Genomic DNA, 13,077 nt, shown 5'->3' on the forward strand with positions numbered 1-13,077 from the left:
CCTAGGACCTGATCTGCCTGTCCTGAGGCCTCATACATTTGAGAAGAGAGGCAGCTGTGGAGTCTGTGGGTTGATTGGTCAGAGCAGGCAGTAGGAGCCTCACTTGAGGCCCACCAGGACTGTATGCTCCATCTTTGGTCTTGGCTGGGCGGGCGCTCCAGACATTTGAAAGCACCAGTTTGGCCACCTGGTACCTGAGGATTGCACTCATACCTCTATTCCTCACCCAGCCACTTAGGAACACACTCCTTATCCCTTTGCTCAAACCTGGGTATTGGGAATAACACAACCTGTCCCTAAACCTAGCCTGATATCCATCGCAGTGTGTTCCCACATCCTCTGCCTCCTGGGCCAGCTTCAGACCCCAGGTACCATGTATGCCCTTGCCCATCTCCCTCTCATGATTACTTTCTTCCCTTGGGTGACCTCATGATTTCACACTTCTTTTTACTCCCCACCAGGATACCGGGGACTGAGGTACTTTACCTCTGGCATCTAGTTGGTGATGCTAACTGTCTAGGTCAAGTGGAGGTTTTCCTACCACAGGCACTTTTTCCATTATTGCTCTTTTGGAGTACTCCAAACACTTCACACCTCTGTCTACTGTCTCCACTGTTGCAGCATCTGAGGCTGCACAAACTTATTTCTTCTGCCCCCTTTCTCCACTATCCCAGCTCCTTGGGTATTCTAGATACTTTGTTCACTGGGTCATCCGCATTACAGCTCCTGGTTCTCCAGACACTTCTGCCCCTTGTTTCATCACCATACGTCCTGGTTCCCCTTGCTACTTTATTTGTACCTGACACATTTCATCAAGAACCCATGAATCCTGCTTGCATCTTATTTCCCCAATACATGCCATTTTACTTCTCATGTTTGTCTACCTTACAACACCAGCAAGATAGACCAGGGTTCAGTGGGCAGGGGTTGGGTGACTGCATTGAGAGCCCCCTGCACCCAGCAGGTACAAAGTACAGGTGGGACAAGGTTTGTGTCCTCTTGTCTCTGCCTACAACTATTGATCGTTATGGCATTCAATAAACATTTGTTGAATGCTTACGGTGTTCCAAGCACTACCCTAGGCCTTGCAGACCACAGTAGATCAGAAAAGATACCTGTCCTGGGTGGGAGTTGGGCGGCTTATGTTCTGCTAGGATGAGACCCAGGATAGACTAAAATTATATATTAGAAGTCGATTGGTGCTATTCAAAAGGTCTATAGAGCTAAGTCTGGGGATCTGGGATGATGGTGCAGGTTGGCATTTTTAAATAGGATAGTCAGGAGAGGTGATATTGAAGGCAAGGACTTAGAAGAAGTGAGGGGATGAGGCATGTGGATATCTGGGGAAAGCATTCCAGGCAAAAGCAACAGCAAGTGCAAAATCCCCGAGGCTTGATTGTGCCTGCTTGTTCATGAACAGCTAGAAGACTAGTATGGCTGGAGCAGAGAGGAAGAAAGGGGGATCAGAGATGAGGTCAGAAACGTGAATGACCTGATTGTCTAGCCCGTGGTGGACTTTTGTCTTCGTCAAATGTGTTTCCAGTCCCATGGTGGTATGGTAAGTCGTCACTAGTAGAAACCTTACTGAAAAACTTAACTGGTGTGACTAAAGCTGCCATACAGGGAAGCCCAGAAGAGACAGGGAAGCTGGCTTTAGACTGGGATGCAATGTAAAGATGTTCCAGAAGGCCTGCTGAAGGCTGCAGCCATTTGAGCTGGGCTTGGTGATAAGTGTAGGAGTTTTCCAGGCAGAGAAGGGTGGGGGATTAGGTCGGTTCGGCAGTACTTGATATACAACAGGTACCCAATAAATAAAACCACAGAGCCGGGGGAACCACAGGCAGGGCTCTGGCAGGCAAAAGTAGTTGAGAGATGGCAGGAAAACTCAAATTTAGTGTGCATATGTGAAGCGAAAAGAGACCCCCCCTCAACCTGGCCCAAAGTCCCAAGCATGCGCAGTAATGCACTCGCCCCTCTAAAAATCCGCCTTTCTTCTCAGCTCAGGCTCCACCCCGTCAGCATCGTGAGGGAGACGGGCGGGGTTAAAAGAGACGAAAGCCCATTGGGCGCTCTTTTGACCAATCACCTTACGGGATATTTAGCCTATGGTGAGAAGAGCTCAGAACAAAAAGGAGGTCCCGCCCCAAAAAGCCAATGAAAATTGGGAAGAGGCGTGGCAGAGCAGCGAAGTCACGCCTCTTCAAACCAGCCACGCCCTTCATTCTTGCCTGCCTCACCTCAGGGAGCAAATCTGATTGGCTGGGTGACAACCTCAAAGGGCGGGGCAGCACACGTTCACAGTGGGAATGAGCTAGCGGTGTGGGAGTGGGAGGGTCGGCGCGGAGGGGGGGAGATCGGCTGGGCGGGGCTAGACTCTGCCCTGCCTAAGGTGATAAAGGCCAATGATTCTCCAGGCCGCCTCTCTTAGAAAAGTCATCTTCTCACGAACCTCTGAAATTTCTGCCTCCCGAGGCACCTTAAAGGACTAGGGCTGACTGCCTCATCTTTTTCTCCCTTGCAAAAGTCCCGTTTGCCACCATGGGGATGCACCAAGTGAGACCAAGTAGGGGGAGCGAATGGTGACTGGTACGCTGCTTACTAGCTGCTGCCCACTTCAGCGCTAGCAAACTTCTGCAAGATCTGAACTGAGTACTAAACAACCTCTACACTTCCCCCTGGCGCCATTCCAGGGCTGGCGCCACATTCCCTGGTGGGCGCGCAATGGCCGCGCCCCCTCCAGCGGCGGACGGGTCTTTTGGTACGTGCAGTCCGAGGTGAGTCTCCTCCTTCCCACTTCACCCTGTCCAGCGTGTGCGTGCGCATGCGTGGAGCGCGGCGCGCGCGGCGGTTGGGTCGTTGGCTGTTCGGCCCTGGGATCCGCCGCGTCTCCCCAGGCAGTCGGCTTTGAGCCGCGAGCCGCCGTGAGCTCTCGGATTCGAGCCGGCGCCAACGAGCCCGGGGGCATCGCCCACAGCGGCCAAGCTCATGGCCGACTGAGCGGGACGCCGCCTCCGCCTCAGCCGCCGCCGCCGCCGCCTCCCCCTCCTCAGCCGGCGGCGGCCCGGGCCCAGCAGCCATGGCCGAAGACTACTGGGACGGGCCCCTGCGGCGAACAGGAGGAGAAGGAGGTCGCGCGGCCTCAGCCCAGGCCGCCGCCCCAGGCGCCTCCGCGCCGACCCCGCGGCGCTGAGGTTGCTCGCGCGCCCCCGCCGGTGAGCGCGTCCCCGAGACTTGGGGTGGGGGCTGCCCTTCTTCCTCCTACAGGACCAACCCAGACTCCTGGCGGTGCCCAGGGCTCGGGCTGCCCCGCTGGCTTGGGTCTCCTCCCCCCCTCCCCAGCGAATTGCCCAGAATGCACCGAGACAGGGGGTCATTCAGTACCTCCCTGACCTTGGCCCCGCCCTGGGTCGGGTCTCGGAGCTAGGGGTGGGAAGTACTGTGTGTAATAATTGGGAGCGGGGTGATCGAAGGACCAGAGGGAGTGGAAATGGGTAACAGAGTGGTGAAAGAGTTGAGGTTTGCTAATGGCCTGAGCTGTGGAGGAGTCGGAGCATGTGGTATAAGTCTTAGCGCTGTGTAAGGTTTGGGGCTCAGTGTGTGCTAATGCGGGGCGGTGGAGGGACCCTAGCGTGTATAATAGGGGAGAGGATGTCAGAAGTGCTGAGATATGCAAATGGAGTTCTAGCTGTAGAAGGGTCCTCAGTGTGTTAATGAGGGATAAGGTGGTAGAGGTACCAAAAGGCCTGTTAATTGGGTCAAGGCTCTGAGGCTCTGTGTGTGGTGATGAGGGCCAGGATGGTGTTAATACAATATATTTGTTCATGAGGGATTACAGTGTGTGAGGGTCCAAAGTGTGCTCATGGAGGGCAGGGTAGTGGAAGAACTCGAGCGTTGAGAGTGTTAGTGGGGGTGGGGGGTCATAGCTGTAGAGAGTATTTGCACGTGGTAATTAAAGTCCGGATAATATGAGGCCCAGTCTATGTTAATGGGGGCAGCGTGGTGGAAGACCTGAACCTATGCTAATGGCTATCAGAGTTGAGATGTGGCTATGTGGAGGTGGGGGGCAATAAGGGGAGTGGCTTAGCACTGTAAGAAGTCCGGTGTATTCAGAATCAAGATCGTGCGGGATTAAATGTGTGTCCATGAGGACTAGGGATGTGAGGTTCTAGGACGTGCTAAGGAGTAGGGTGATATATGAAGTTCTAGTGACTGCTAATGTGAGTTGAGAGCCATGGAGGTGCTCGTGCTTAAATGTGTGCCAGTGAGAGGAGAGTCAGAGCAGTATGAGGTCTGGAATATGCTAATGGACATCAGAACATTGTGAAGACTGCTCGTGTCCATGGGGGACTGGGATGTGTTGAGGTTTCAGGGAATGCTAATGGGTGGTAGAACTGTGGAGGGTTTCTATATGCAATAAGGAGGATCAGGGCTGTGAAGGAATCCAAGTGTCAAATGGCAAGGGTTATAGCTGCGGAGAAGTTGAAACAGAGAAATGAGGGGCAGGAACGTGTGATGGTCTGGGTGTGCTAAAGTGGATTACAACCATGGATGGCTGAAGTGTGTGCTTAGGGGTTTGGGCTGAACGAAGACTTCTGTGTGCTAATGAGGATCAGACCATCATAGAACACTGTTTTTATCTCTGGAGATAAGGCTGAGTAAGGGTTCAGGGTATGCTAATGGGGAAGCACTGTTTGAGGCCCAGTGCGGGCTAAGAGGGGTCAGGGTGAAGTGAAGGTCCAGCTTGTGCTGATGGGAGGTGGCGGGGGCAGGATAGTGGGAGGACCAGATTATGTGTTAATGATAGTCATAGCTGTGGAGGGGTCTGAGCGTGGACGAAAACAGTCAGGTCAGGGATCTGCAAGGTTCACTTTATGTTAATGGGATTTAGGGCAGTGTGAATATCTAGTGAATGCTAATATGGGTCAGCTGTAGAGGGTCCCAAGTGCATGTTAATAGGGGTCAGAATCATGTAGAGGGAACAGTGTGTTATTGAAGGGTGAGTGCTGTGGAGAAGCTAACAGGCAACTAGGCCTGGGAGGGGACCAAGAATGTGGTGATAAGAGTCAACTTAGAAGGTTTTGTGCTCTGTTGGGGCTTTGTGTGCTGATGAGAATTAGAGATAAAGAAAAATTGCAGATGCCGATAGCAGTTGAAATGCAGAGAGGCCTTCTTTAGGGTCCAGTGTGTACTGAAGGAACAAGACACTGAGGGTTCATTGGGTGCTTATAGGGGTCTGGACAGGATAAAGGTGGTATGTTCTTATGGGAGTTAGTAGAGTGTGATGACCTCGCTGGTTGGTGTGAGGTGGTGAGTGTCCTCGGGTATAAGAGTATTCGAGTTTTACTACATATTTAATGTTCAAGTGCCTCTGTTCACAATGGCCCACTCAGGGCCCCCCTGCTGGGGGTGTTGCATGAGTCAAAGATTTTGTACCCAACTTCCTAAAATCCCCAAAAAACTGAACTCCGAAACATGTCCAGTCCTTGGAGTTTCTAGTTAGAGGTCATGGACTCTTGGCTTCTTCTGGCTCCCTCCCCACTGTCCATCCAACCCTACTTACAGTCTTCCCCCAACCAACTCCCCCATTCCCTGTCACAACAAATTGAGTATCCATGCCATATTGACATAAGAGTCTTTGGGGGGCTGGTCATGCTTCACCCTCCTCAGCCTCAGGTCCAGTGTTCAGCCTCTTGGGTCAGGATTTTGTTGTTATCCTGAGTTCTCTGGACAAATCTCATCCTCTTTACTGAGGTCTTTCTACTAGGCTGGCCCCTCTACCCCTCCTGAGGGTGGTGAAGTCAGGACCACAGAAGTAAGGTATGGGGGACTGATGGGCTAAGCACCTGATTTCTGGGTAACAGATGACCCACTTTTCTCCTTGAATCTAGCCCCAGCCTCATCCTCAACTTCCTATCTAGCTTCACTTCCCTTGGGCCCAGGGCCATCTTAGGCCATGCTGTGAGTCCAGATGGTTCCTGGGCCAGTTCTTTCCCCCTCCTTGCTGGCCCAGAGCCCAGGAGGAAGCAGAAGAAGGCCAGCCTAAGCCTTTCGGTGGCCCCGTTCCCTCCAGCAACCCCATCTAGGTAGGTCATTTTCTTGCTGATGCCAGCGTCACTGGGCCACCTTGTCTGGGGTTGTTCATGAGTAGCAGGGACTCACCCTGGTAAAGGTTGATCCTAGGCCTTCAGCCCCCTGATTCATTTATTTCTGCCATAAGCATTTTTTGAGCATCTACTCTGTCAGTCACTGTTCCAGGTCCTCAGGATATAGCTGTGACCTAAACAGACAGAAATCTACCCTGGCGGAGCTGATCTTCTAGTTGTGGTGAGGAAACAGACAGTAAGGAATAAAGAAATCAATAAGTAGATGGTGTCATTTTTGAGGAGGTGATGAGTGCTGGGGTATAATTGGCAGGGTGAAGGAGCTCAGGATGGTTGAGATTTTAAATAATGTAATTTGTGGAGGGCTATCCATGGGAAAAGGTAGTATTTGAACTGTGGCCTGAAAGGGGTTATATAAGGGAGTGAGTTGTTTTTGGAATCTGAAGGAAGGGTATTCCAGGTACTGGGAACAGCCACTGCAAAGGCCCTGAGATAGAACTGCTACGTATGGTTGCAGAACAGCAGCTAGCAATGATTGAGGGGGAGGTGAGGCCAGTTGGTAATAGGGGTGAATGGGGTAAGACTTTGGGCAATACTGAGGACTGGGAGGTTTATTTTGGGTGATAAGAGAGAGATGGTGCATTCTCAAAGGAGAAATGTGATCTGAATTATAAAAATCTGGGTGGGATCCTATGGGTCCCAACCCAATTGAACCTTTCCAGCAGTCCTCAGGACAGCCGGTGTGCATTGAGATCCCCCCCACAACCCCAACCAGTGGTTGGGTCTGGGCAGGACCTCGCCCCTGTACCCTTTACTTCGGTAGACCAGTGGAATAGTCCACTAGTCACCATGACGATGGTTGCTGAGCGGAGGTGGGAGGGCCTTGTGGCCACAGGGAGCAGTCTGCCTTGGGAGTAGGGGGTGATGTGGGGCTGGTGCCAGCGGAATGTGGCATTCTATGGGCATGCCCAGGGCCACGTCAGTGGTCCCGGGGTCATGGGTGAGCCCCCTGCCCCACTCAGATCTATCACTTCCGCTGCACCTGAGAACGCCTGCTGTAGAGCCCTCTGCTCCCACACTGAGGCTGCCTTCATAGAGACCAACAGTCCATCGGTTGGGCCCTTGCCCTCAGCCAGCCACCCAAGCCTCAGTACCCAGGTGGGCTACTTAGGAGCAGGGTGCCCAGAGGCTGGCCATAGGTGGGCAGGCACTGGCAAGGGTTCCCATCCATGCCAGGTTTCCAGAAATCCTGAGTGGTTCTAGGGCTCCACAGTGGTTGGGTAGGCATTGACACAGTTCATGTATAAGTGCCTCACTAGGTTGTCATGGGTTTTAGGGGGCCCATGGTGGTCAGGCCAGGTATGGGTGGGACCTATTCCCATCCATGCCCTCTGCTCAGGTTGCCATGGATCGGATGAAGAAGATCAAACGGCAGCTGTCAATGACACTCCGAGGGGGCCGAGGTGTAGACAAGACCAATGGTGCCCCTGAACAGATAGGCCTGGATGAGAGTGGTGGCGGCGGCGGCAGTGACCTTGGAGAGGCCCCTACTCGTGCAGCCCCTGGGGAACCTCGCTCTGGACGGGGACCACTCAGCTCTGCGCCAGGTAGGTCTACTAACTACTCCCACCATCAGACTGGTCCTCAGATGCTGCCTCCTAGTCTCAGTTTCTCTTAGACTTGTGTTGTTTTCATTTTCCTTTTTCCATTTTCTTTCTCTTCCCTTCCATCTTCTCTCAACATCCTTTATCTGTCCACCTGTGCCCCTTCCATTGGCTTTGTGCCCAGGCCTTAGGGGGAAAAAGGGTACCCTGCCTGCCAAAGCTGCCCTGAGCCTCCCTTTGCCCTTCTCCTGCACTTTGTGATGGCCCGCTCAGGCTTGGTGCCTGCCTGCCCAGGGTCTGCTGTCCCAGGGCCTTTGGCTACCTCTCCCTGCCCCCTGGGCCAGCCACAGTCTCAGCTCACCCCTGGAACCAGGTTCTTCACTAGGTGACTATTCCCCCATGCCCCATTCAACCTATTCTGACCTGTCTGAACCTCCCTGGGCCTTGCCACCTTCTCCCTGAGGGACTCCAGTCTGCTCTGGGGGTCCCTGCACACACCTGTATGATGAGGGACTATATTCCATCAGGGAGGGGGTATCCTGGGGCTCCTGACTCTACCTGGCCTGCTCTCCCCTTGTCACCACCACCAGAGATTGTACACGAGGACTTGAAGATGGGGTCTGACGGGGAAAGTGACCAGGCTTCAGCCACATCCTCAGATGAGGTGCAGTCGCCAGTGAGGGTGCGCATGCGCAACCATCCCCCACGCAAGATCTCCACTGAGGTGCTTAACCCCTTGTCTGGGTTGTGGGTCTGGAAAAGAGGGTTGGACCTGGAGAGGTGGAGCTTGTGGTCCTATTTCTCTTGTCTTGCCTGCTAGGACATCAACAAGCGCCTATCACTACCAGCTGACATCCGGCTGCCTGAGGGCTACCTTGAGAAGCTGACCCTCAATAGCCCCATCTTTGATAAGCCCCTCAGCCGCCGCCTCCGTCGTGTCAGCTTGGTGAGCATCTTCTGTTCCTATCCTCTCCTCTTAACTACCCTTCTTTCCCCCACCCGTCCCCACTCCTGAGCCTGTTTCAATCTACCTCCTTCACCCCACAGTCCGAGATTGGCTTTGGGAAACTGGAGACATATATCAAGCTGGACAAGCTGGGCGAGGTGAGGGAGAGCAAGAAGGACCATGATGGGGATGGGGTTAGTGGGAACTCCTTGCAGCCTCAAGCTCCTCTCCTGTCACTCTTACTCTCTCCCCAGGGTACCTATGCCACCGTCTACAAAGGCAAAAGCAAACTCACAGACAACCTTGTGGCACTCAAGGAGATCAGACTGGAACACGAAGAGGGGGCACCCTGTACGGCCATCCGAGAAGGTATAGACATCTGGGAAGATTTGCCCCAGGCTTCCCGAACTCTCCCCATGGTGCACACACACATTCCATAGTGAGATCAGAGGCTGGGGGTTCTGAGACTTCCTTCCTGACACTCTGGGCTTTGTGAAAAAGTTCCCATAACCCACATATCTAGGTAATAATCAAGATAACCAGTAATCTGTTCCTGTTTGGAGAAGAGGCAGATAAATTGGAAAAGAAGGTACCTACTTTGGTTCTGAAAGTGCTCACCAATTTACTTGATACAACAGAGTCAGAACATCACATGCAATTAATTTGAGTTGTATAGAAATTGAGTGTCAATTTCACATGAAGTTGCAGGCCTGTGTATTAAGGGTTAGAGCAAGGACCCTTTCCAGAAACCAAAAATGGGTTGTGAAAATCTAGTGTCACGTAATCCTCACACTGCAATCCCAGGTTCTTGTTCCATACTCTTCTCTGAGCCTTAGTTTCCACATCTGGGACATGGGGACACACCTTCCTGGCATTGGGTGGGTTAGAGCCTGTGGCTGTGAGCCACCACCCCAAACTGCACAGGGAAAGAAGAAAACCTCGGGCTCATCCCTGTCTAGTGCTTGTCTTTATTCTGAGGGTGGGGCTGTGACTCCTTCCCCATCCCACCCCCATGCTTCCTGCAGTGTCCCTGCTCAAGGACCTCAAACATGCCAACATCGTCACGCTACACGACATTATCCACACTGAGAAGTCCCTCACTCTTGTCTTTGAGTATCTGGTAAGGTTGTTTGGCAGTGGGTCCTGGGGGGAGGTGAGAAGATAACCAGGAGCCACAGGATGTGATCCTCATTCCTCTGCCTGCTTTTCTCTCCTCAGGACAAGGACCTAAAGCAGTACCTGGATGACTGTGGGAACATCATCAACATGCATAATGTGAAAGTGGGTGTGGGGCAGGATGCAGGGGCACAAGGGGGACTCTACTCACCCACTTCACCACACAAATTTTGCAAAAATGATTTTCCTGTTTGGCTTTTTTTCTGGGAGCCCTGGGAGGGCATTGGAACCCTGTCCTCTTTTGTGAGACAAGTCTCTGGGCTGAGTGTCTGTGTTGGGGAGGGGGAGCAGAGCCTGCTGGGGTCAGGCTGCTAGATACTCTTTGACCTCTGCTTGCCATTTTGGGTCCCTAGCTGTTCCTGTTCCAGCTGCTCCGTGGCCTAGCCTACTGCCACCGGCAGAAGGTGCTACACCGTGACCTCAAGCCCCAGAACTTGCTCATCAATGAGAGAGGAGAGCTTAAGCTGGCTGACTTTGGTACTCCCAGTCTCCCCCTTCTTCCCAGTAATCCCCCAGCCTTAATCTTCCAGCCTCTCCCTTCCCCATGACCACCTAGTCTCAGTCCCCTTCAGCCTTTCTAGGCTTTGCTTAGGACACCCTCAGTCCCAACTGTATTCTCCCCTAGACTGTCCAGGACCACCTCAATTCCAGCTGCCCCTTCTCTCCACTTATCAGGCCTTGCTCGGGCCAAGTCAATTCCAACAAAGACCTACTCCAATGAGGTGGTGACACTATGGTACCGGCCCCCTGACATCCTGCTTGGGTCTACAGACTACTCTACCCAGATTGACATGTGGTGAGGACAGGTGGAAGTATGGCAGAAGCTATGTGGTAAAGGGGGTGGCTTGATCACAATGGCCAATCGGCCAGCTGCCTTCCCTATTTATTTACTGTGCCCTCCCTGCCCAGGGGTGTGGGCTGCATCTTCTATGAGATGGCCACGGGCCGGCCCCTCTTCCCAGGCTCCACAGTGGAGGAACAGCTACACTTCATCTTCCGCATCTTGGGTGAGGAGGCATGAGCCCCAGGAGCTGTGGGGACATTGAAGGAGGCCCAGTGAAATGCTTAGGGTAATGCCTCTTCCTGCCAGGAACCCCAACTGAGGAGACATGGCCGGGCATCCTGTCCAACGAAGAATTCAAGACATACAACTACCCCAAGTACCGCTCTGAGGCCCTTTTGAGCCATGCACCCCGGTGAGGCTGGTGGGTAGGTGGGTATTAGGGGCCAGAGTGCCCAAGCTCAATTTAAAGCGGGTTTCCTTGTCCTTGCGGTAGACTTGACAGCGATGGGGCTGACCTCCTTACCAAGCTGCTACAGGTGAGACCACTTTCCTGGGTCAGCCTTGGGGGCTTGGAGATTCCAGGTGGGGGGAAGCAGGGAGCTACAGGGGTGGGGAAGGAGAGAGACTGTGTGAAAATGTCAATACTCCGTGCCCCCGCCCCCCGCCCCAGTTCGAAGGTCGCAATCGGATCTCTGCAGAGGACTCCATGAAACACCCATTCTTCCTCGGTCTGGGGGAGCGGATCCACAAACTTCCTGACAGTGAGTGAGGCTGGGAAATGGACCATCAGGTAGAGGACTGTGGGGACTGCTGCAGACAGCTGGGCAGGTTGCATAGGGCTCTGGCTATGCCACCTGTAAGGGGGTACACTCTTGTTCACACATGTGATGTGTTATAAAAAGGCTATGTAGTTTTTCAGTTCTTTTTACCTTTCATGGAAATTTTCAAATATACATAAAAATAAATACAATATCACTTTACTTTTTTTTTTTAAGTAAACATTTCCTTGTAAAGTATATACTGAGAAATGCACAGATCATAAGTTTTCATATCATGAGTTTTCACAAACTAAACACACACTCATGTAACTGGCATACAGGTCAAACGGGACGTGAGAAGCTTCCCCAAAGCACCTTCTCATTTCCTTCAATTCAGTTGTCCAACCCCCGCCACCAAGGGTTACCACTAGTTTGACTTATAACAGCCTAAATAAATTTTCCCTGTCCTTGTACTCTGCAGAAATTGAATCATACAGGGTGTTCTCTTTTTATATCTGACTGTTCAAGACTTATTAACTTGGACATTTTAAAATTAAATGTTTATATATTAGACTAAATAATGAGTTCCCAAGTACTCCAATAGGTCATCTATGGCCAATCTGGTCTTATCCCCACTGATTATTTTCAAATTCCAGACATACCATTTATCTATAAATAATTTTAGCATGTATCTATATAGAATATTTTTTAAACATAACATCATCTAAAAAAGATTTGGCACACTTCATGTATCTCCCCACTGAACTAATCTAAATCAAATCCTAAACACCATCCATCACCTAGGTGGTAATTGCAATACTGTTATTACACTTGATGAAATTAATAAGGATTTGGTGTCATATAATTGTTCATATTTCATTTTTCCTAGTTGTAACTGGTTTATATGTGGAATTATTTGATGGATAAAGGTCAAGCCTCTCAAAGGCAGCTTTTTCCAATTCCCCCAATGGGGCCATAGGGTGGGTAGTCCTGGATGGCCCCATGGGTCATTTCCTACTTCTGTCTCTCTTCCACCCACAGCTACTTCCATATTTGCACTAAAGGAGATCCAGCTACAAAAGGAGGCCAGCCTTCGCTCTTCATCAATGCCTGACTCAGGTAAATGTGGCCCTTACCCTCTTCCTTGCCCCATCCACCTACCTGCTTGTCCACCAACAGCCATCCGCTTTGCTTTCGCCCACAGGCAGGCCAGCTTTCCGTGTGGTGGACACCGAGTTCTAAGCCACAGACCCAGGCCCCAGCAGGCAGCAGCTGGAGGGATGCCACACCCCTCACAGGGCAGACCCCAACTGCATCCTCCCTGCTTGCTACCTGCCTGACTTATGCTCTCCTGCCCACATGTCCCCTGCTGCCTGTCCAACAACACCTGATCATTGGCCTGTCAACCCACCCATTGGCCTGTCTGCTGGGTGCTAACAAAGCTCTCAATGCTCCTTGCCTGGTCTGTTTGTCTCTCTGTCTCAGTAGTTGCCGGCGGACAGCATGGCCGTGCCAGCCTCCCACACTGAGGCCAGGCCTATGCCCCTCCCCATCATACCCTCCCCCAGGACCACTACCCCATGGCCAGCCAGTGGTCTGGAGCTATCCCAGGCTGGGGATCTCGACTCAGACAAGATGGGGATGCCTTGAGTCTGAGGTTTCCCCTGCTTGCTTTCCTGCTTGTCCCACCTGCCTCATGTTGTGTGGG

The 13,077-nt window shown here is 52.2% G+C and overlaps 1 protein-coding gene across 3 annotated transcripts; it reads left to right on the forward strand.

The window, feature by feature from the left end:
• Nucleotides 1-2,346: 2,346 nt before the first annotated feature.
• Nucleotides 2,347-12,827, forward strand: CDK16 (cyclin dependent kinase 16). Of its 3 annotated transcripts, none has more exons than XM_016127804.2 (16): nt 2,347-2,774; nt 7,501-7,708; nt 8,296-8,429; nt 8,526-8,651; nt 8,753-8,809; nt 8,906-9,020; nt 9,677-9,771; nt 9,870-9,932; nt 10,181-10,304; nt 10,503-10,623; nt 10,737-10,834; nt 10,918-11,023; nt 11,105-11,147; nt 11,282-11,372; nt 12,411-12,488; nt 12,574-12,827. In XM_016127804.2, the coding sequence occupies exons 2-16, from the start codon at nt 7,507-7,509 to the stop codon at nt 12,609-12,611; spliced, it is 1,491 nt and encodes a 496-aa protein (XP_015983290.1). In that variant the 5' UTR covers nt 2,347-2,774; nt 7,501-7,506; the 3' UTR covers nt 12,612-12,827. The 3 variants fall into 3 exon arrangements, with proteins under 3 accessions (XP_015983290.1, XP_015983291.1, XP_015983289.1); XM_016127805.2 differs by lacking the exon at nt 2,347-2,774 and adding an exon at nt 2,796-3,212; XM_016127803.2 differs by lacking the exon at nt 2,347-2,774 and having other exon boundaries at nt 7,485-7,708.
• Nucleotides 12,828-13,077: the final 250 nt, after the last annotated feature.

The sequence above is a fragment of the Rousettus aegyptiacus genome, unplaced genomic scaffold (genome assembly GCF_014176215.1).
Source record: "Rousettus aegyptiacus isolate mRouAeg1 unplaced genomic scaffold, mRouAeg1.p scaffold_m13_p_9, whole genome shotgun sequence".
NCBI lineage: Eukaryota > Metazoa > Chordata > Mammalia > Chiroptera > Pteropodidae > Rousettus > Rousettus aegyptiacus.

Excerpts from the sequence above, each read along its gene's own strand:
- CDK16 (XM_016127803.2), top strand. The coding sequence starts at position 7,486 with ATGCCCTCTGCTCAGGTTGCCATGGATCGGATGAAGAAGATCAAACGG. Across the intron at positions 8,652-8,752 it reads GCCTCCGTCGTGTCAGCTTG|TCCGAGATTGGCTTTGGGAA; the intron begins GTGAGCATCTTC and ends TTCACCCCACAG. Across the intron at positions 11,148-11,281 it reads TCCTTACCAAGCTGCTACAG|TTCGAAGGTCGCAATCGGAT; the intron begins GTGAGACCACTT and ends CCCCCGCCCCAG.